The sequence below is a fragment of the Tamandua tetradactyla genome, chromosome 7 (genome assembly GCF_023851605.1).
Source record: "Tamandua tetradactyla isolate mTamTet1 chromosome 7, mTamTet1.pri, whole genome shotgun sequence".
In the NCBI taxonomy this organism is placed as follows: Eukaryota; Metazoa; Chordata; class Mammalia; order Pilosa; family Myrmecophagidae; genus Tamandua; species Tamandua tetradactyla.
In genome coordinates this window covers 41361391-41383907 of record NC_135333.1, presented here as the reverse complement: position 1 = coordinate 41383907, position 22517 = coordinate 41361391, and the positions used below count along the sequence as shown (strand labels likewise).

Sequence of the window (22517 nt, the reverse complement as noted above, 5' to 3'; positions counted from 1 at the left end):
ACCAAGGATAAACATAGGTTGAAAGTGAAAGGCTTGGAAAAGATATTTCATGCAAACAACAATCAAAAAAGAGCAGGAGTGGCTAGACTAATACCCAACAAATTAGACTTCAAATGTAAAACAATTAAAGAGACAAAGAGGGATACTACATATTAATAAAAGGAACAATTCAACAAGAAGACATATCAATCATAAACATTTATGCACTGAGCCACATGTGCCACAATACATGAGGCAAACATTGAAATGAGAAACAGACACATCTACCATAATAGTTGGAGACTTCAATTCCCTGCTCTCATCAATGGAAAGAACATCTAGACAGTGGATCATTAAAGAAACGAGAATTTGAATACCACAATAAATGAGCTAGACTTAACATCAATAGAACATTACACCCCACAACAGCAGGACACACCTTTTTCTCCAGTGCTCATGGATCATTCTCAAGAATAGACCATATGCTGGGTCACAAAGGAAGCCTCAATGAATTTTAAAAAATTGAAATCATACAAAACACTTTCTCAGATCATAAAGGAATGAAGTTGGAAATCAATAATAGGCAGAGGGCCAGAAAACTCACAAATATATGGAGGCTCAACAACACACTCTCAAACAACCAGTGGGTCAAGGAAGAAATTACAAGAGTAATCAGTAAATATCTCAAGGCAAATGAAAATGAAAACAAACATATCAAAATTTATGGGATGCAGCAAAGGCAGTGCTAAGAGGGAAATTTATTGCCCTAAATGCCTATATCAAAAAAGAAGAAAGAGCAAAAATTGAGGAATTAATTGTCCACTTGGAAGAACTAGAGAAAGAACAGCAAACTAACACCAAAGCAAGCAAAAGAAAAGAAATAATGAAGATTAGAGCAGAAATAAATGAAATTGAGAACATGAAAACAATCGAGAAAATCAACAAAATCAGAAGCTGGGTCTATGAGAAATTCAGTAAGATTGATGGACGCTTAGTGAGGCTGACAAAAAGAAGAGAGAGGATGCAAATAAATAAAATCTAAAATGGAAGAGGAGACATAACCACTGACCCCACAGAAATAAAGGAGGTAATGAGAGAAGACTATGAACAACTTTATGCTAATAAACTCGACAATGTAGATGAAATGGACAACTTTCTAGAAAGGCATGAACAACCAACATTGACTTGAGAAGAAACAGATGACCTCAACAAACCAATCACAAGTAAAGAAACTGAATCAGTCATTAAGAAGCTCCCCAAAAAGAAAAGTCCAGGACCAGATGGCTTCAAATGTGAATTCTACCAAACATTCAAGAAAGAATTAACACCAATCCTGCTCAAACTCTTCGAAGAGGAAGGAAGGTTAACTAACTCATTCTATGAAGCCAACATCACCCTCATACCAAAGCCAGACAAAGATATTATAAGAAAAGAATATTACAGACCAATCTCTCTAATGAATACAGATGCAACAATCCTCAACAAACTTCTCGCAAATCGAATCTGGCACCATATTAAAAGAATTGTACACCATGACCAAGTAGGAATCATCCCAGGTATGTAAGGATGGTTCAACATAAGAAAATCAATTAATGTAATACAGCATATCAACAAATCAAAACAGAAAAGCATGATCATCTTGACTAATGCAGAAAAGGCATTTGACAAAATTCAGCATCCTTTCTTATTGAAAACACTTCAAAGGATAGGAATAGAAGGGAACTTCCTCAACATGAAAAAGGGAATATATGAAAAATTCACAGCTAATATCATGGTCAATGGGAAAAAACTGAAAACTTTATCCCTAGGGTCAGAAAAAAGACAAGATGTCCACTATCACCACTGTTATTCAACATTGTGTTGGAAGTTCTAGCCAGAGCAATTAGACAAGAAAAAGAAATACAAGGCATCAAAATTGGAAAGGACGAAATAAAACTCTTACTGTTTGCAGATGATATGATACTATGTCGAAAATCTACAGCAAAATTACCAGAGCTAATGAATGAGTACAGCAAAGTGGCAGTTACAAGATCAACACTCAAAAATGTGTAGTGTTTCTATACACTAGTACTGAACAATCTGAGGGGAAAATCAAGAAAAAATTTCATTTACAATTGCAACCAAAAGAACAAAATATTTAGGAATAAATTTAATTAAAGAGACAAAAGACCTATACAGAGAAAACTATAAGAAATTGTTCAAAGAAATCACAGAAGACCTAAATAATGGAAGAGCACACCATGTTCATGGATTGAAGGACTAAATATAGTTAAGATGTCAATTCTACCTAAACTGATTTACAGATTCAATGCAATACCAATTAAAATCCCAAAAACTTACTTTTCAGAAATAGAAAAATCAATAACCAAATTTATCTGGAAGGGCAGGGTGTCCTGAATAGCTAAAAATATCCTAAGAAAGAAAGATGAAGTTGGATGTCTCACACTGTTCTAGAATGCAATATACCAGAAGCAGAATGGCTTTTAAAAAGAAGAATTTAATGACTTGCTAGTTTACAGTTCTAAGGCCGAGGAATGTCCCAATTACAACAAGTCTATAGAAACGTCCAATCAAAGGCATCCAGGGAAAGATACCTTGGTTCAAGAAGGCCGATGAAGTTCACGGTTTCTCTCTCAAGTGAGAAGGTACATGGTGAACATAGTCACAGTGTCTCTCTCATCTGGAAAGGCACATGATGAACATGATGGTCAGAGTTCTTCTCTCATCTTGAAGGGCACATGGCAGACATGGCATCATCTGCTGGCTTCTTCTCCCGGCTTTTGGTTTCACAAAGTTCTCCCGGGAGGCAATTTCCTTCTTCATCTCTAAAGGTCACTGGCTCGTGGACTCCCTGCTTCATGGTGCTGCAGCATTCTCTGTTCTCTCTGAATCTCCTCTTCCTTCAAAATGTTACCTCTTTTATAGGACTTCAGAAACTAATCAAGACCCACCCAAATGGGTGATGTGTCATCACCTAATCCAGTTTAACAACACTCTTGATTAAATCACATCTCCAGGGAAATGATCTGATTACAGTTTCAAACATACAGTATTGAATAGGGATTATTCTGGCTTTATGAAATGGGATTTAGATTAAAACACAGCTTTTCTAGGGGACATACATCCTTTCAAACCAGCACACACACTACTTGACTTGAAGGTGTATTACAAAGCTACAGTAGTCAAAACAGCATAGTACTGGCATACGAAGCTACAGTAGTCAAAACAGCATAGTACTGGAATACAGATAGATATAGTGACTGTGGTAGTTAGATTCAGCTGTCAACTTGGCCAGGTGAAGGCACCTAGTTCTGTTGCTGTGGACATGAGCCAATGGTACGGGAACCTCATCTGTAGCTGATTTACATCTGCAGTCAGCTAGGAGGCATACCTGCTGCAATGAATGTTTGACTTAATTGACTGATGCTTAAATGAGAGAGCTCAAGGTAGTACAGCCAAAGCAGCTCAGTATACCTTATCTCAGCACTCACAGCTCAGCCCAGGTCTTTGGAGATGGCAGAAAGAAATCACCCTGGGGAAAGTTATTGGAACCCAGTGGCTAGGAGAGAAGGCCAGCAGAGACCATCCTGTGTCTTCCCACGTAAGAAAGATCCTCAGTGGAAAGTTAGCTGCCTTTCCTCTGAAGAACTAATGAAATAAATCCCCTTTTTTAAAAACCATTCCATTTCTGATATATTGTATTCTGGCAGCGAGCAAACTAGAACACTGATCAATGGAATCGAATAGAATGTTCAGATATAGACTCTCTCATCTACAGACAACTGATCTTTGATAAGGCAGTCAAGCCAACTCATCTAGGACAGAAAAGTCTCTTCAATAAATGGTGCCTAGAGAACTAGATCTTCACATGCAAAACACTGAAAGAGGATACATATCTCACACCCTATATAAAAATTAACTCAAAGTAGATCAAAGACCTAAACATTAGATCTAAGGCCATAAAACTGTTAGAAGAAAATGTAGGGAATTATCTTATAAATCTTATAATAGAAGGCAGTTTCCTAAACCTTACACCCAAAGCACAAGCATTGAAGAAAGAAAAAAAGAAATGGGAACTCCTCAAAATCAAACACTTTTGTGCATCAAAGAACTTTGTCAAGAAAGTAAAAAGACAGCCTATATGATGGGAGACAATATTTGGAAATGATATATCAGATAAAGGTCTAGTATCCCAAATATATAAAGAGATTGTTCATCTCAACAACAAACGACAAACAACCAAATTACAAAATAGGCAAAAGACTTGAACAGACACTTCTCAGAAGAGGAAATACAAATGGACAAAAGGCACATGAAAAGATGCTCAACTTCCCTGGCTACTAGGGAGATGCAAATCAAAACCACAATGCGGTATCATTTCACACCCACCAGAACGGCCATTATCAATAAAACAGAAAACAACAAGTGCTGGAGAGGATGGAGAGAAAGAGGCACACTTATCTACTGTTGGTGGGAATGTCAAATGGTACAACCACTGTGGAAGGCAGTTTGGCAATTCCTCAGAAAGCTAAGCATAGAATTGCCATATGATTTGGTAATACCATTGCTAGGTACCTACTCAGAGGACATAGGGCAAGGACACAAATGGACATTTGCACACCAATGTTTATAGCAGTATTATTTATTTACAATTGCCAAGAGACGGAAACAGCCAAAATGTCCATCAACAGATGAGTGGCTAAACAAGCTATGGTATACATATACAATGGAATATTATGCAGCTGTAAGACAGAATAAAGTCATGAAGTATATAACAACATGGATGGACCTTACCGACATAATGCTAAGTGAGATCAGCCAGAAACAAAAGGACAAATACTGTATGGTCTCACTGATATGAACTAACATTCATGAATGAACTTGGAGAATTTCAGTTAAGAACAGAGGTCATCAGGAGATACAAATAGAGTAGATATTGGGTAATTGGAGCCGAAAGGATGCAGATTGTGCAACAGGACTGATTGTAAAAATTCAGAAATGGATAGCACAATACTACCTAACTGTAATACAATAATGTTAGAACACTGAATGAAGCTGAATGTGAGAATGATAGAGGGAGGAGGCCTAGGGGCAAAAATGAAATCAGAAGGAAAGATAGATGATAAAGATTGAGATGGTATGATCTAGGAATGCCTAGAGTATATAATGATTATGACTAAATGTACAAATTTAAAAATGTTTTTGCATGAAGAAGAACAAAGAAATGTCAACGCTGATGGTGTTGAAAAGAGATGGTAATTCATATTTTAAAACTTAAACTTATGTGTGAGACTAAAGTAAAAAATGCTTATTTGGTAGAAAATCTATATTTTGACTAGTGCATTTCCTAATATAACTTATGTGGACAGCTTAATTGAACACCATAAGTACATGGAACCTTGAGTAGGGTATGACATTTTGTACGTTTGTCCAGAGTGATATGAACAGTGAATAAAAAAGTATTTGTAAAGTCCCCTTGGGGGAACGGTGAGAAAGGGAAAAATCAACTTCCCCAAGTGGAGAATTCTTGATATTCTCACAAGCAGTGGGGACAACCAAAGCAATAGGTGGAGCCCTCAATCTGGGGGTTTGTTCACATGAAACTTAACCCCTCAAAGGATAGGCTAAGCCTATTTAAAATTAGCCCTAAGAGTCACCCCCAGAGAACGTCTTTTGTTGCTCAGATGTGGCCTCTCTCTCTCAGTCAAAACAACAAGCAAACTCACTGCCCTTCCTCTCTCTACATGGGACATAACTTCCAGGGTTGTGGACCTTCTGGCAATGTAGGACAGAAATCCTAGACTGAGCTGCGACTCAGCATCAAAGGATTGAGAAAACCTTCTCAACCAAAAGGGCGAAGAGCAAAATGAAACAAAATAAAGTGCCAATGGCCAAGAGATTCCAAACGGAGTCAAGAGGCTATCCTGGAGGTTATTCTTACACATTATACAGATACAATATAGTTTTCAGTTAAGGTGTAATGGAGAGGCTGGAGGGAACTGCCTGAAAATGCACAGCTGTGTTCCAGTAGTCATATTTCTTGAAGATGATTGTATAATGATATAGCTTTCACAATGTTTCTGTGTGACTGTGAAAACTTTGTGTCTGATGCTCCTTTTATCTACCTTATTGATAGACAAGTAAAACATACAGATTAAAAATAAGTCAATAATAGGGGAAACAAATGTTAAATTTAGCTTGAAATGCTAGTGATCAATGAAAGGGGGGGTAAGGGGTATGGTATGTATGAATTTTTTTCTGTTTTCTTTTTATTTCTTTTTCTGAATAGATGCAAATGTTCTAAGAAATGATCATGATGATGAATATACAACTATGTGGTGATATTGTGAATTACTGATTATACATGTAGAATAGAATGATCATATGGTAAGAATGTTTGTGTTTGTATGTTGGTACGTTTAATAAATAAAATACTAATGAAAGAAAGAATTACGTGCTTATACAATGTTGTATCAATAAAATGAAATTTTTAAAAAATGGCTCCCAATGTGCCCCTACTCCCATCCCACCCACACCCCATTCCCATTCCCTGCCTCCGTGCTGGACTCCTGCACCCTGCAGCTTACAGCCTAACTGCTCGCTTTGCAGCATCTGTCTCCCCTCTCCAGTGCTCCCTGGGGCCAGGCTCCCTCAGTTCAGTCACTGGGTACCCCAGGCCTTGAGAGTCACACCTGCCCCACTGCAGATGTCATTACATAACCGTTTTGCGATTTCACCTCAGACCCTCAAGTACACAGAAAACAAAACTAACAAGAATAGTCTTGAGAATGGCCATCGAGTGGCAGGCAATAGGTATGGGGCAAAGACATGATCCCACTCTTGAGTTAATCATCTGAAGAGGACACTGACCGGCTTGGACCCCCACAGCACACAAACCCTGAGCCTAAAGGACATGTCCCTGGCAAGAGACCCTGTAGGCTGGCCTGGCCCCTCAGCAGGCCCTGTCATGCCTGGAGGCTTTGGCTGTACAGAGCTGTGTACTGAGGAGGGAGACAGGGACCCCATGCCCTGTGCTCACTTATGGCCATCTCATCACCAGCCTCTAAAGTGAAAACAAGGCCACGAGATCCACATGCCTGCCATTCTGTTTGGAGAGAGGGGATAAAAGGACAAAAGAAAACCACTTGAGGAGGTCCAAGTGAGGAGTGCAGACTTGCTCTCAAGCCTGAGAACACCTGCAGCACCCCAAGGAGGATCTTAGGGCTTCTGAAGGCAGACTCCTGCTATAAGTGATAACGGGCACCCCTTTACTTTCTCCCCATGAAGGGACTCCACACCCTTTGGCGGACTCTGCCAGAAACACACTCCCAGCCCATAAGTCCACCTGCCCTACCTGCAGAACTGGACGTGTGGCTCTCGCTAATGGACTTCACCAGCCGGAGGTCACTGCTGGAGATTGATGGGGGTGCAGCCACAGGCCCCAGAGCCCCCCGCAGTGGGTGCTGCTCCCTCCGCTGACTGTGGTTGCGCAGCACTCGGTTGGCCGTCTCCATGACCACCGCAGAGTTCAAGCTCTCTGCCGCCATGGCCAGGAGCTCGTCATCATCTTCGCCAGCATCCCAGGCGTCGCTGGTGCTGCTCTCAAACTCCTGGAAGGTGCTGACCCGCTTGGCCTTCAGTGGTGAAGCTGGCACTTTGGGGGAGGGCTTGGGCAAGCTGCGGAGCAAAGGCAGCCTTCACTCGAGCGCTCAGAGTCGAGGGTGTGCACCCCAAAGCCGGTCAGAAAAGGGTCCCCAGGCGACAGGACACACATACAAGTTTTCACTTCAATCCAGCTGATAGTGACGTGAGAAAGCAAACACAGTTCAAAGACATTCAGAGTAAGACTTGGCAAAGCTTGTGGGAATTTTAAGACAGGGAAAAGTCTCGGGGATGGGAGGGTCACACTGCATGATCTCTGCCATCTGACAGGGTCAACTCAGGAGAGCACAGCGCAGCATGGCATGGAGCTCAGCACGGCCTCCAGCCTCACCCTGGCCATTGTCAGCAAACCTGCCTGTCCCCCACAACCTGTCCACAAAGTTACTAGGTAAGGAGGGAGTCAGGGAGACCTTCCGTAGAACATGGGCTTTACAACATGGATTCAGAGACATTATGATCCAAACAAGACCCCCCAAAGTGACCACAGACACCACCGGCCCACACTGGGAGCCAGGTAACTGCTCGGCCATACCAGCACAATGCCACGCCTTCCTCCTCCTGCCTGCCTCTGGTGGAGGGGCCTGTGCTCACTCACAGCCCTCTCACCACCAGCCTCAAAAGCTCTGTGGTAGAGCAGCTGGGCTGGGAATACAGACAGAAGGGGAGCCAACTAAACCCACAAGCAGGCCCTGTCCACTGCCCAGGGGTGCCAGCGAGGGGCTCCCCTGCAGGCTCCACCCCATCCCAGCATAGCAGACCCCACCTGCCCACCCTATGTCCACTGCATCAGGCCATGGAGTCCACGTCTGCTTCACGCAAAGCAACTGCCTACCATGGCTTCCAGAGGGAAAGAACATGTTCCTCTCCCTGCGGACTCCCAGGAGCTGGAGGGAAGTAGGGAGAAAGCGACAAGCACAGCCCTGCTCAAAGCGTACAGCCAAGTCTTTCCCCAAAAGCATGCGTGACAACAACCTTGTGGGGGTGAAAACATCACTTACGTGCCATGTAACAGTGGATCAAAAGGGGGGTGCTGGGCTCCATACACATGCCGGATGCTGTGGGAAAAGAAAGGCAAACAAATTAGCCTCTCACCAGCTTGCCCAGGAGCTCACCACTGACTGAGGAAACAGACGAGCACGCCTGAGGGGAGCGACCAATGTGTCTACCAGCCCCTGTGGTCCCCCTCCAGTCACCCTACGTGGGATGCGCGGCACACACAGGCCCACACCTCACTGGCAAGCAAAGCTATCTGCCTCCCCCCGAAGGCTGCACCCCAGAACCAAGGCACACATGACAGCGTCGAGATTTGCTGGTAACAGGGGGGTACCCTGCAGCTGTACATGGACCACGTTCCCTGGACAAGACTGAAACTGATGAGAAGCCCATCTGAAAATTCTCTTCTGGTAGCACCTGCCTGAAAAAAGAGTATGGAATTATGAAAAGAGGAAAAATGTAACTTTTTAAAAGATTTCATTGTTTTATTCTGAAAGTGATATGCTCATCATAATAAATAAGGAAAATAGATAGAAACGAAGAAAATTAAAATAACTATGGGTCAGCCAAGAAATTCCCAGTCACCACCCCTCTCCCGGAAGCTGGCCACATGACGTGGTTCAGGCCAGGGAGAAACACCTTTCACTTTCTAACACAAGGAGACAGGTTAAGTGTGATAGCTTGGAGCTAGTATGTCCTTAAACTTAATCCATTCCTGTGGGTGTGAACCCATGGTAAGTAGCACCTTTTAATGAGGTTGCTCCCAGTAGGGTGTAGCCCAGCCCAGTCAGGCGGGATCCTAGTCCTATTACTGGAGACTTATAAGTGGAATGAAATTCAGTCAGAGAGAAAAAAAGCCAAAGGCTGACCATCAACAGAACCTGGAAGAGAAAGGAGAGGCCAGGAGAGGCCGCCATGTGCACTGCCATGTGCAGGAAAATCCAGGGACCACAGATGGATGGCAGTCAGCCCCAGCACACCACATCTTCTGGGAGAAAGCATTGCCTTAACGATGCCTTGATTTGGGGACCTCTCCTTGCCTCAAAATCATGAACCAACAAATTCCCATTGTTTAAGCCACCCCATTGCACAGTATTTGCTTTTTGGAAGCCAGCAAACTTAGACCCTTAGTTAGCACCACTTCACCCTCAGCTTCTTCCTCTTCCTTCTCCCTGGAACAGATGTGCAAATGTGAGGTCACACAGGAGAATAAAGTCACCCATTAAGATGAGATGGGATGCAGCATCATGGGCTTGAGAAAGACTTCTTGATCAAAAGGAGGAGAGAAATGAGACAAAATAAAGTTTCAGTGGCTGAGAGATTTCAAACAGAGTTGAGAGGTTATCCTGGAGGTTATTCTTATGCATCATATAGATATCCCTTTTTACTTTATGGGGTATTGGAATAGGTGGAGGGAAGTACCTGAAACTGTTGAGCTGTGTTCCAGTAGCCTTGATTCTTGAAGACAATTGTATAATGATAGAGCTTATACAACGTGACTATGTGACTGTGAAAACCTTGTGTCTAATGCTCTTTATCCAGGGTAAGGACAGATGAGTAAAAAAATAAGGATTAAAAAAATGGATAATAGAAGGGCATAAAGGGTAAAAAATTGGGTAGATTGAAATACTAGTGGTCAATGAGAGGGAAGAGTAAGGGATACAGGATATATGAGCTTTTTCTTTTTTTCGTTTTTATTTCTTTTTCTGGAGTGATGCAAATGTTCTAAAAGTGATCATGGTGATGAATATACAACTATGTGATGATATTGTGAGCCATTGATTGTACACCATCTGTAGAATGCATGTATGTGAAGATTTCTCAATAAAAATATTTTTAAACAAAAAGAAAAGGCACAACAAAAATAAATTATGTAGAGCAGGCCACAGTGGCTCAGTGGCAGAGTTCTCACCTGCCATGCCGGAGTCCCAGGTTCGAATCCCAGTGCCCGCCCATGCGAAAAAAAAAAAGAAAAGAAAACAGATTGAAAAATAAATTACGTATTCTGACACAACGGAATGCCATTGACACAATAGGGCTCATACTAAAAGAAGATTAACAGGGCCACGGTGGCTCAGTGGCAGAGTTCTCCCCTGCCATGCCAGAGACCCAGGTTTCATTCCCAGTGCCTGGCCATGTAAGTAAAAAAAAAAAAGAGAGAATTAACAAGCAAACAAAAAAGCCACCCATTAAGGAGGCTGGCACAGAAAGAGGGCAAGAGCAGGGGCACTGTCACCCCAGAGTGGACAGCCTCCCTCCAGACAGTCAGGGGAGCTGCACCCCAGCCTCCCTCCAGGCAGCCATTAACATGAAGTGCACAAATAAACCTGTATTTGTGACACCACCGGCAGTGAAGTGCTCCCAAGAGTGCACAGTGGGAGAGGCACACTGTGATGTGGTGACCCAGTACTGTGTGGCAGCTGTAGATAAATGCACGTGTACAGGTGGAAAGATGTAGGAAAAAGCTTCAACTTTAAAAAACAGAATGAAATCCTGGCTTTTAACCTTAGTAATATATCATGACTACTTTCCCCATCACTACTATTATTCAATTTACTTAAACACATTTATTTACTTTATTTGTATTATTTGAGCCCTATGAAATATATGCAGCCTACATGAATTAAAAAGTAAATAAATTAGTGAAGGGTGAACGCCATCTCCCTGAACATTTCTTTGCAACTTCCTGAAAATCTACAATTTTTTCAGAATAAAAAATGTTTTTTTAAATCTGCTTTAGAGAATGAGTGCCACCTCACTCCCCACCGCCTACACCCACTCCCAGGAAAACACCACTTCTAATTCCCCTCTGTCCCACTGAAAACATCAAAATTTATTTAAGCAATGTTGACTGTGAGATATTTACACTGTTTCCAAGTGTTTGTGGTTATGAAAATGCAATAAACGTCCTGAAGACAAATATTTGCACACAACTAAGATAACTTCTTGAGAACAAATTCCTAGAAATGCAACAACTGGAATGCAAACGGCACTACTCAGAGCCTTGGCGCATGCTGCCAAATCGGCCTCAGGAAGAGCAGGGCCACTTTCTACTCTGTTTAGCCCCAGGCAAGGGGTCGAGTCTGAAGGAGGAAAATGGTCCCAATATTAGTTGTGTGCATTCCTCTGATTATTAGCAAGGTGGAACAATTTAAAAAATCACTTCTTCACTTCGACTGCCTCTTTTAATAAATTGTCTATTCATCCCTTTGTCCATTTTTCTAATGTATATTCACTCTTTTCATTCTCATTTGTAAGAATTCTTTGTAAAAACGGTTCCTTCTTTGCCATTCAGGTCGTGTGGTCAGCAGAAACATGGCCCATAAAAACATCCACATCCTAATCCTCAGAATTGGTGAATATGTTCCCTTACGAGGCAAATGGGGCTTTGCAGACAGGATTGAGGGCAAAGACCCTGACATGGGGAGACTGTGCTGGGTTGTCTGGGTGGGCCCAATCTATTCACACGGTAAAAGTGGATGACCTTTCCCTGATTGCGTCAGAGGGACATGTGACTACAGAAGAGTCAAGGGAGGCGACGTTGGTGGCTCTAGGATGGAGGGAGCGGCTGTGAGCCAAGGAACGCGGGTGGCCTCTGGAAGATGAGCAGGGCGAGGAAATGCTTTCTCCCCTCAGAGCTGCAGAAGCCCCGCAGCCCTGCCCACACCGTCACCTCAGCCCAGGAATACCCATGTCAGACTTCTCACCTGCCCAACTATAAGCCAATAAATTTGTGTTGTTTTAAGACACTAAGTCTACAATACTTTGTTACAGCCACCAAAGGCAACTAATACAGGCAGCAACTACTTTTTCCTGGTTTATGGGATTGCTTATGCTGCTAAATCAATCTTTTTCGTTTATATACAGGTTCTACGGACTTTGGAGATAATACTTAGAAAGTCCACCCTGACCAAGATTCTATAATCATGCAACTTCGTGCTCATTTGATACTATAAAGTTTTCCTTTTTAATCTTAAGTTTTCATTCCACCTAGAATTTATTTTATTTTGCTTTATAGTATTTAGTAGGACATTAAAAAATAATAATAATAATTGCTCCAGTGCCATTTATTAAATAATATCTCCTTTTGCCCACTGGTTTGAGGATACCATCTTTAATATACTTTAAATTATTACACATTAGGTTGGGTTTTTTCCAGTTTTTTATTCAGTTTCTATTCAGCCTTCCATTCCTGTACCTGTAGTACAATATTTTAATCATATTAAATTTTCTTTTCTGCCCTAAAATTTCGCCACAAAATGGAACAAATATTTGTGGGAAAACAACTTTTTAATGGACGCTGGGTAGGCTCTAGGGAGGCAAAGGCCAGCACAGTGTAGTCCGCACTGCCCAGGACCTTACAGTTTACTGAGAAGCAAAATAAATCAGTGGCATTTATAACAGTTTTGGACGACTCCTGCAACTTTGTGGCATGGGAACACAGACCCAGTCATGACAAAGAAAGGAGGGCCCTTGAGAAAAAATTACTTAAAACATATTGAGAATAAGGCAGGAAGAAAGTTCCAGTCAAAGAGTACAGCACATACAAGATCTGAAGGCAAAGGAGAGGATGAAGCAACTGGGAAAATTAAAGTGGCAGCTAAGCACCTGTCACCACAGCGAGCAGAGGCATGGCCAGCCAGGCCTTCCCTCGAGAAGCATTAGAGCTGAAAGGGCCCCGAGACCACCCAGGCCACTCCCCACACTTGTCAGAAGAGACCCAGGGACGCCCAGAGGAGGTGGGAATGCAAAAAGGCTGAGGCCCTCAAAGGCTCTGTTAGAACACCATCCCAAGGAAAGTCAATCAGAAAAATTAAATTATTGTAGAGGAAAAGTCTAAATTAAACAATGAAGTAATAAATCATTTTTATTTCTGCACACCCAGGGTGAGTCAGGCATTGCTCTCCAAACTGAAAAAGAAACCCAAAGCAAGAGCTCTGCCCCTTCATCCATCCCCCAGCAGGACCCATTAGTGGCAGGTACAGCCCTAGACATGGAAGATGGAGACCCTACTTGGCCCGGCCCCAGGGGGTCAGGTGAGCACAGTGGGGGCTCAGTTGCATGACTGTATGAAAGACAAGAAACCCACAGGAAAGCAAAGGGGATGCAAGGCCAACCACACTGTATCAACCCAGCTCAACCTCCTCGACAGCCTCTGGATTGTTTGCTCTCAATTCCTTCACTTACTAGCTGGCAGAGTTTTAACAAAGAAATTGCTCTGAGCTTTAGCGTTCTCATCCCAGAAATGAGGGTAAGAATGTGGCCAAAATCAGGTAACCACAAACACTAGCAGTTTGAATACTGCAAAGTGATCCACAAACAGCATCTACCAATATCAGTAATCTACTTTTACCCGAATATCTGCATTCTTCCTATCATTTTCCAATAAATTTTATGACTCAAAACCAGGAAGCATTTGGGTCTACAGTGACTATTTGAATGTCATTTTCACAAAAGCCTTGCAGCATTATCACATACCACAGACCCGCTCCCTCTCAGTATAGCGGGAAGCTCATTAATTCTTCCTGAGCAAACCACTTGTGTTTATTGAGCAGAAAATGTTCCAACAAAGTTCAAGCTAGCACTAAACAGAACCTCATTTTATCTTATTAAAATTGCATTTTTATTTGATCTTGCAGAGCTAAAAAAAAAACAGGATTCAACTAAAGCCATTTTGACAGAATAAGTGGAAACTACCACATCTACCTCATTTTAGATAATGAAATCTTTCCTTAAAAAAAGAATATTAACCAATAAACCTCTTAATAAATAATACTAGTTTAGAACACCACAGTAGTTCACTGTCTTAAAGAGAACCCTTGTGATTCCATATAAAAAGCAGACACATAAGACATAATTCCACTTCTGGGTATACACCCTAGAAAAACCCCTGTATAGCAAAAAAGGAAGATGGGCTTAGTGAAGTTTATAATATTAAAACAAAAAACTTAAGAAAAATCTAAATGTCCATCATTGACTGAATAGTAAATAAACTATAGAATAGACACATATAATGGAAAACAAACACAAACGAACCAGAGCTATGTGAATGAATATAGACAAATTTCACAAACATACTATCAAAGAAAAGAACAAGTTGAATATACACAGTATGATATTATTTATATAAAGTTTTTTAAAATATAATATGACACAATATATCAATTTTTGGACACATCCATGAGTGGTAAAAGATCCCCCTATATGCATGGAAATGAAAGCACGAAATTCAGAACAGTGACAATCTGGGGGCACAGGGCACGAGTGGCAGAATCCAGGCAAAGTGCGACAGCTTCAGCTGTACAAGTATAATATTTCATTTCTTACACTGGATCAAGGGTACATGCATGTTCACTATTTAGTCTCAAAGCCTTTTTGGATGTCTAGAAAGTTTCATAACTTTTTTAAAAGATTTGCTCTGCCTCTGTCAAGGTGAGTTCTTTGGGCAGTAGACTGAGGAACAGTTGCTAGGGCACTGCCCCATTCACCCAGATACATCGGAAAATGAGGTACTCCTCAAGGACAGGGCTCTGGTAATGACAGTCCTCCCACTTTCTTTTATGCTGCACATAGAAATCTTTCCAACAGAAAGCTCACCATCATTAGCCAGCAGGGAAATGCAAATCAAAACCACAATGAGATAAGACTTCATACCCACTAGGATGGCTAAAAGACAGTTAAGGGCAGCCACGGTGGCTCAGCAGGCAGAGTTCTTGCCTGCCATGCTGGAGACCAGGGTTCAATTTCCAGTGCCTGCTCATGCAAAAAAAAAAAAAAAGACAGTTAAGAGTAAGTGCTGGCAATCATGTGGAGAAACTGGAACCCTACTCCATTGCTGGTAGGAATGTAAAATGGTGCAACCGCTTTGCAAAAGAGTCTGGCAGTTCCTGAAGAGGTGAAACATAGAGTTACTACATGACTCTGAAATCCCACCCCTAAGTATACCCCCAAGAAAAAGGAAAACATACATCCACATAAGAATTTGTACACAAATGTTCATAGCAGCATTATTCATAAACAGGCAAAAACAAGTGCCAATCAATGAATGCATGGGTATACAAATCCATTTGATGTCATTTTATTTGGCCTAAAAAAAGAAAAATGAAGTACTGGTAAATGCGACAACACGGATGAACCTTGGACATTATGCTGAGTGAAAGAAGTCATGTATTTATGTGAAATATGATCCCATTTATGTGAAATGTCCAAAATAGGCAAATGTATAGAGATGAAAAGCAGATTTGTGGTTGCCTAAGGCTAGAGGAGAGTATTGCAAAGTGCCTGCTAATGGGCCCAGGTTTGTTTTGGGGGAGATGAAAATCTTCTAAAATTGACTGTGGTGATGGTGGTGAAATTCTATGAATATTCTAAAAACACTGAAATGCATATTATAAGTGGATGAATTGTATAGTACGTGATTATATCTCAATAAAGATGTAAAAAGCGAAGTCAAGAAAAGAAAGGTCTCCTCCCTGACCCCAGCTGTGCCCCAGAAAGGCCATCACACCATGTCAGGAGACTTGGTAATCCAGGTTCCCCGGTAGCACAGAGCACCCGACAGCCCTTACCGAACCTTCAAGCAGGCTCCAGACCTCTATGCTCTTCTCTGCCCAAAGGAACAGAAGCTCATAATGCTATTGTTGCAGAACAGAACACTTCAGTATGCTTCATGTGAAAATGACAGATACATTATCATCCCCCAAACAAAAAGAAGTAAAACTTAAGGACTTATTTCTTATCAGCAGGCAAAAGCAAGAGCTACTACTTAAGTTTTCTGGATTCCAGTTTGTATACATCCTGAAGACTGCCCACTCAAGCAGCCAGTGGGGACTCTCCCCATTGTCTCAGTGGGGAAAGCAGAACGAAAACTAATGCCATGACAGAGGCTGACAGGTGACAGTGGAACTGTACAAAGGACAACATGGCAGAGGCAGGCCTGGGGGGAGGGAGACAGGCAGAGGGATGCTCCTAGGGGAATTTGTGCCATGAAGAGAAGGCCCAACTAAAAATGCCTCACCCTGTAACAGCCCCTGAAATTATCAACAAAGTCACCTCTTTGGCATAAGGTACTGGAAGATTCCATTAAAAGGTTCCCACTGATAAGGGAAACAAAGACAACTTTAACATAGGGATGTTAAAGGAGAAAACAACAATTGGGGCGGGGGGGGGGGGGGGGGGGGGGGGTGGTTACCGCTAGGTGCTGGGGTTTTAGCATGAGGTCAGGCTAGAGACAAAAATGCCCAAAGGAAGAGAATGGGCACCTGAGATCAATACCCACAAGACTCTGTCCAGGGCTGACTTTATGACACATTGTCAGGAAAGCTTTTTAAAGAACTCATCATCAAATGCTGTCTTAAGGTCTACTTGCAGAGAGACAACTTCTCAAGCCTTGTCTTCATTTGGTGAAGAATCTTTTAAACCTCTAATGAGTGTACCACATTACGCTTCTTCGTTCAAGTCCCTCAGAACTCACTGTCTGGGTGTCTGCTCCACAGTAGGCCCAGGGCTGGTCCTGGAAGAGGGACAGTGAGGAAGCTTCCTATAGGGTCGACATAGGAAACAGGTAACTGCTGAAGCAGGAGAACAAAGACGGAAACGAGCTTAATGCAACAGACCACAAGTCATGAGGGAAGAGTGACTGGAGTCCAAAGTTGCAAGGCCCCTGGGTGCTGATGGTAACCAGGTGATTCTCTCCTGTATATCCTGACAAACTGCCTTCTGGTTTGAACTTAGAGCCTCCACATCAAGATGTTGGCTTCGAAGCCAGTACAAGACCAGAATATCCTTTTTTTTTTCCATTGAAGGTTAAATAGCAGTGAGTGAAAAAACCGCAATGGGTGAAAAAGTAAATAGTGAGAGGAAATAAAAGTATGGAAAAGAAATACACCCAGCTGCAGTGTTCCAGACATAATAAAATAAATGAAGACTCATATTACCACATTATGATCAATCAGATAAATGAAGCAGGCAGGCAAATCACCTAGTCGTCTTCAGTATGGAGCTCATCAGCTTCTCTTCTCCAAGCACAGCCATTACTCTAAGCCCCTGCGGCTTCAACAGCACTTCTCTTGAGATACAAACTAAATTAGCGACTGAATTTACCTTTAGGTGTATTTTAACACATAGTGACTCACCAAGATTTATCAAATATATTCAGAAGAAGTTTTCCAAGGAAATTAACTTCAGAGGGCTTCAGAGAAAAATGTATGAAAAACCATTACTATGACAGTGAACAATTCCATCATCCCCTCCTCCCAAACATAACCTGAAATTCATGTCTGCTCCACAGAGTCAACTGCAGAAAAGCATGGCCCCTGCAGGACCCAAACCAAAGAGGGTCTCCTGGGACTGTTCCACCAACAGCAATCACACCATTCCGCCTGGCAACAATGCATTCCCTGTCCTGCAAGGTTCTGAGAAATCTGGCCCCATCCACAGATTCTGTCCCATCCACTGCTTGCAGCACACATCTTATGAGGCATGAGGTGGAGACGCAGGAAATTACCAAGCCAAACAGAAAAGCTGTTTCGTGAACATCTCTTAGAGTAAGTTTGGATATAAGCAATTTTACAATAAATCTTTCCCTCCTAAGACAAAGACAATATATGTTTTAGAAAACTTTTCTAAGTTTTAGAAAACATGAATAGGGAAAAAAGAAGAATTTTGAATTTAACACTAGGAAGTATAGACAATTCTGCAAACTAGGCAGCCAGCCATAACCAAGGTCCCACTGCCTTTCTTTTCTCCCACCTTGCTGCTTCTCACCTCAACCTTTTCCCCTCCTCTGCCCCCTAAAGCCAAGTCCTCAATCACACCCACCATGTAACCATGCTCTGTTCTGACCTTATCCGCACTCTCTAGGTAAATTATTCAAACGTCTCCAGGCCAAAACGTGTGGCAGGCATGGCATCGCCTCCCTGACCGAGGACCAGCTTCGCCCCTGCCCCCTCCTCAGGTACCCCTCCCTGCAACTCCCCAGAGCAAGCAGAGCTTTGGCTGCCAGAACCCTAACCACTGCCCGCCCCAAGTGCATCTTACTTTGAGAAAGGAGCACATACCCAGATATTTTTCCAAAACTTGCACACAAGCCTCTGGCCTTTACCTACCTTTGCCCCCCAGCCCTGTATAATCTAGAGAGTTGTCACCAAAGGCATGGACATACTCAAGCAATGAGTATGTTCAGCTGTTCAGCTGTTTGGTCCGCAATAGCTGCAGCTCCTCGCACATACCTAATGAAGGCCTAAGGACTGACTGCCCTGGCATTTAGGGTCTCTTTCTTCAGAATCTCAACAAGCCCCTCTGTGGGGTGGTTTGGGGCAGTCCCAGTCAGGCCACTCCCGATATCTTCTTTAGGGGTCTGTCCTGCTGCTGGTTCCACAGGATGTAACACAAACCACTGCCAACTCTCAGCCACAAATTCATGCCCAGATGTCCTACGATTTCCTGATAGGTCACCATAAAAATCATCTCACTGCCGCTCCCGCTCCTTCTCACAGTACCTAGATCTTGGCCAAGGCTATCCCTGCTGGCCAGTCCCTCAGGAGCAACAAACGCAGCATGCCCGCCTGCCCCACCCCTCACACCCTCTTCTCACCTGCAGCATCCTGGCTCTCCCTGGGCCCTGTCTTGCTCTAAATCATCTTTCAACCCCACTGCCCTGGATCAGGGCTCTGCTCCTTCTCATTTTGGCCCCATCAGCCTCCTTCTAGGTCCATGAATGACAATCTAAAACCAAAATCTTGCGCCCTGCCTTGGCCAGGTCACCTACATTCAGTCAGTTTCTATGTCCTCCAAGCCTGCATCCGAAATCTTTCATACACCTACTCACTCCCCTCTATCGCCTCAACCCCAGTCCTGGTCCATTCCTCACCGAGAGCACAAACTGTAACAGCCTCCCAAGGCTGCCTGTAGCTGGGACCCTCAGCTCTGGGCCCATCCCCCCTCCCGAAAACCCATGCCAGATGAAGCATTTCAAAACGCAAATAGGTCAGCTCACTCCCAGTTCAACAAGCTCCCAGGCCTTGTTGCTGCCCTTAGGAAACAATCAGAAACCTTTCAGGGGGGTTCCCATGTTCTCCAGCCCCACCAGACTTCTTTGAGGTCTGGACTGCCCTCTGCCCTTGGCAGAGCTTGCCCACAGCTTGCTCCTTCCTTCCCTCTGCCTCACACCTTGTCAGAGTCCTTCTTGTCACCTCCCACCCTGCCTGGCAGGATAAACAGCTATTGAACTAACTAAACTGCAATGGCTTCCTAAACAGCCCCCCTGCTCTCTATTCTCTCTCCCACAGCCACAGGTTATCACTCTAATCCTGGCCTGGCTTTTTCCCAGCTGAGCAACCTCAGGCAAGTCCTGTGACCCAAGTCTCAGTGTCAGGCCCATCATGGGAGTCAATAAACAGTAGCAGCAGGTCTGAGCAGGCTGTGCCTGCTGAGAAACTTTCCCTGGCTCCCAAGTTCCAGCAGTACCACGTTCAAACACCTGAGACCACCATCTGAACACCTCCCCCTTCCACCTCCCACCCACTCCACTGCATCTCTGCCTCCCCTCGCCTTCCATTCTGCTCTCACAAAGCAGTTACTCACCTTTACTCTTCTCCATCCAAGCCTGGCTCCAAAGTACATGCACAGCCAAGAAGGACATACCCTGGCCCATCTACACAAGACAACTCCCCCACACACACACAGACACACACTATAAAGGCCTAACAGAACTATCCCATCCTTCAAAGGCCAGTCAGATGTCACTTCATCCAAAAGGCTTCAAAGGCACACCCTCAGACAAAATAAACCTTTCATTTCCCACACTGTCTCAAGACATTTCTATCCCCCTTCACCAAGGCCAAGCTCCCTGGAGAAGCTTTTGGTCTGTGTATCTGTCTCCCCAGTAAATGGAGTCTCTGAGTAGCAGGGATAAGGTCGCATTTCCCTTTGCACATACCAAGAGTACGTGTGTACACAGGAGGCATTTAATAAATGCTCATGACATTTCATTATCTATTTTCTAATATGCAAGTGTTTGAATGATTAAATATTTTAAAGGAACACTGTACCTTTGAAGGAGTTAAATTCCAAAAAACATAATACCTCCCCTTATAATAAAACATAACTAGATACTGCCCTCGTAAAAGTGTGTGGGCTCCTGCTGCTTGACTATACTATCTGAGCTATTTAGAGTCAAAAGATTTTCTGAAATCGTATCTGACTTATGCATAACATGCTATGAAGGCCCTAGTGAATGGTTTTGGAGTAGAAAATTTACAGAAGATAGAGATTAATTCTTAAAAAGAAAACAAGATGGGGTTCACAGCCAACATTTCTTTATAAGCCATTCCATAAAATGGCAGTCATCACTGAAGTAAAAATAATCCACAGCATTACCAGTCAACATGAGACTGCAACAGAGGCAAATTCATCCTTAAAACAGAAGAGGTAGCACTTCTTCCCTCCTAGGCTTTCTCCACTGCCAACCTGTGTGAATTCTAAAGACGTGAGGCAAGATGGGCCCCCCCTTGTTTCCCACCCAACAGCACAATGCAGAGGGGCTTCTGGGATCACCCCTTGTATTAGTTAAGGTTCTCTAGCGAAACAGAATCAACAGGAAACACTCACAAATATAAAATTTATAAAAGCATCTCACATAACCATGGGAACACAGAGCCCAAAATCCGCAGTGCAGGCTGCGAAGCCGAGAATTCCAATGGAGGGTCTGGACAAACTTCATAGGAAGGGCTCCCCAGCCAAAGCAGGAAGAGAGCCTGTCTCTTCTGAATCCTCCTTAAAAGGCTTCCAGTGATTAGATTAATCATCATTCATTGCAGAAGGCACCTCCCTTGGCTGACTACAAATGGAATCAAGTGTGGATGCAGCTAACAGGATCATGATTTAATTCTATGAAATGCCCTCATTACAACAGACAGACCAGCACTTGCCCAACCAGACAAACAGGTACCACCACTTGGCCAAGTTGACACATGAACCTGACCATGACAGTCCACCCCTTGTCAATTTGGCAGCTGTACATATCACCTTAAACCATACCTAATTTCTAAATAAAAAACAATAAAATACACATATTTTCTTTCACCTAACAATACTCAACTGTCCTGCATATAACTGGAAACACATTAAATCTCTCCAGACTAGGGTGCAAGTCCTTGAGTAATATTCATTCTTAAACTTGATATTTTACAACTTAAATAGTATAACATGAACAAAACAGCATTACAGTCCTCGTTTCTGTAATTGATCACATGGTCATAGTTCATATTTTATCACTACCTTCTTCCACTACCCATTCCATGTTCCCTTTACCCTCAGCAAGCACTTCAGTAGGCCATAGTTCTTTGCCTGGTGGGGTGACCCAAATCTTCATTCCTGAAGTTTCAGAGCCACTGGTAGTCCTGCCTGGATTAGGTTGCTGCAGTTTTCCATTGCTTTTAATCACAGGGCATGGTAGTACTAAAAGATGCCCTAGGGGATCTCCTATACTCCAAGAAAACTCTTCTTTACCTCCATCGTGTAGTTGCAGTCCTATTTTCCCCTGATAGTCAGGGTCAATCACCCCAGCCAGTAATGTAATCCCGTTCTTGGCTTGTGGATCCAGGGGCATGAGTAGCCCAAAGTGATGAGGTGGCAGTCTTAGATTTCAGTTCAATGGAATCATTGTTGTTTCTCCTGGTAGAAGTACTCCCCCTTTTGGAACTAAAACCTGTAGACCAGCAGAGCTCAGGGTCGCAGAGACAAGAAGAAAAAATTTTCCTAGTGGATCACTAGGGGTAATAGTGAGTGGTACCACTCCCATTTCCACCCCTTGGTTCCTGGAACCATGGATTCTGGCTATGGGAGAAACAGCATCATACAGCGGATGCTAATTAAGAGCATAT

The 22517-nt window shown here is 43.1% G+C and overlaps 1 protein-coding gene across 1 annotated transcript in view; it reads right to left on the bottom strand.

Annotated features, from left to right (window-relative positions):
* TBC1D22A (TBC1 domain family member 22A) overlaps positions 1 to 22517 on the bottom strand; it is a 493060-nt gene that overhangs the window by 455298 nt on the left and 15245 nt on the right. Inside the window, exons 2-3 of the mRNA XM_077169200.1 lie at positions 8640 to 8696; positions 7334 to 7656 (exon numbers count right to left, since the gene is read on the bottom strand). Of these exons, the coding sequence (XP_077025315.1) occupies positions 7334 to 7656; positions 8640 to 8696 (380 nt within the window). The remainder of the gene's footprint in view (positions 1 to 7333; positions 7657 to 8639; positions 8697 to 22517) is intronic.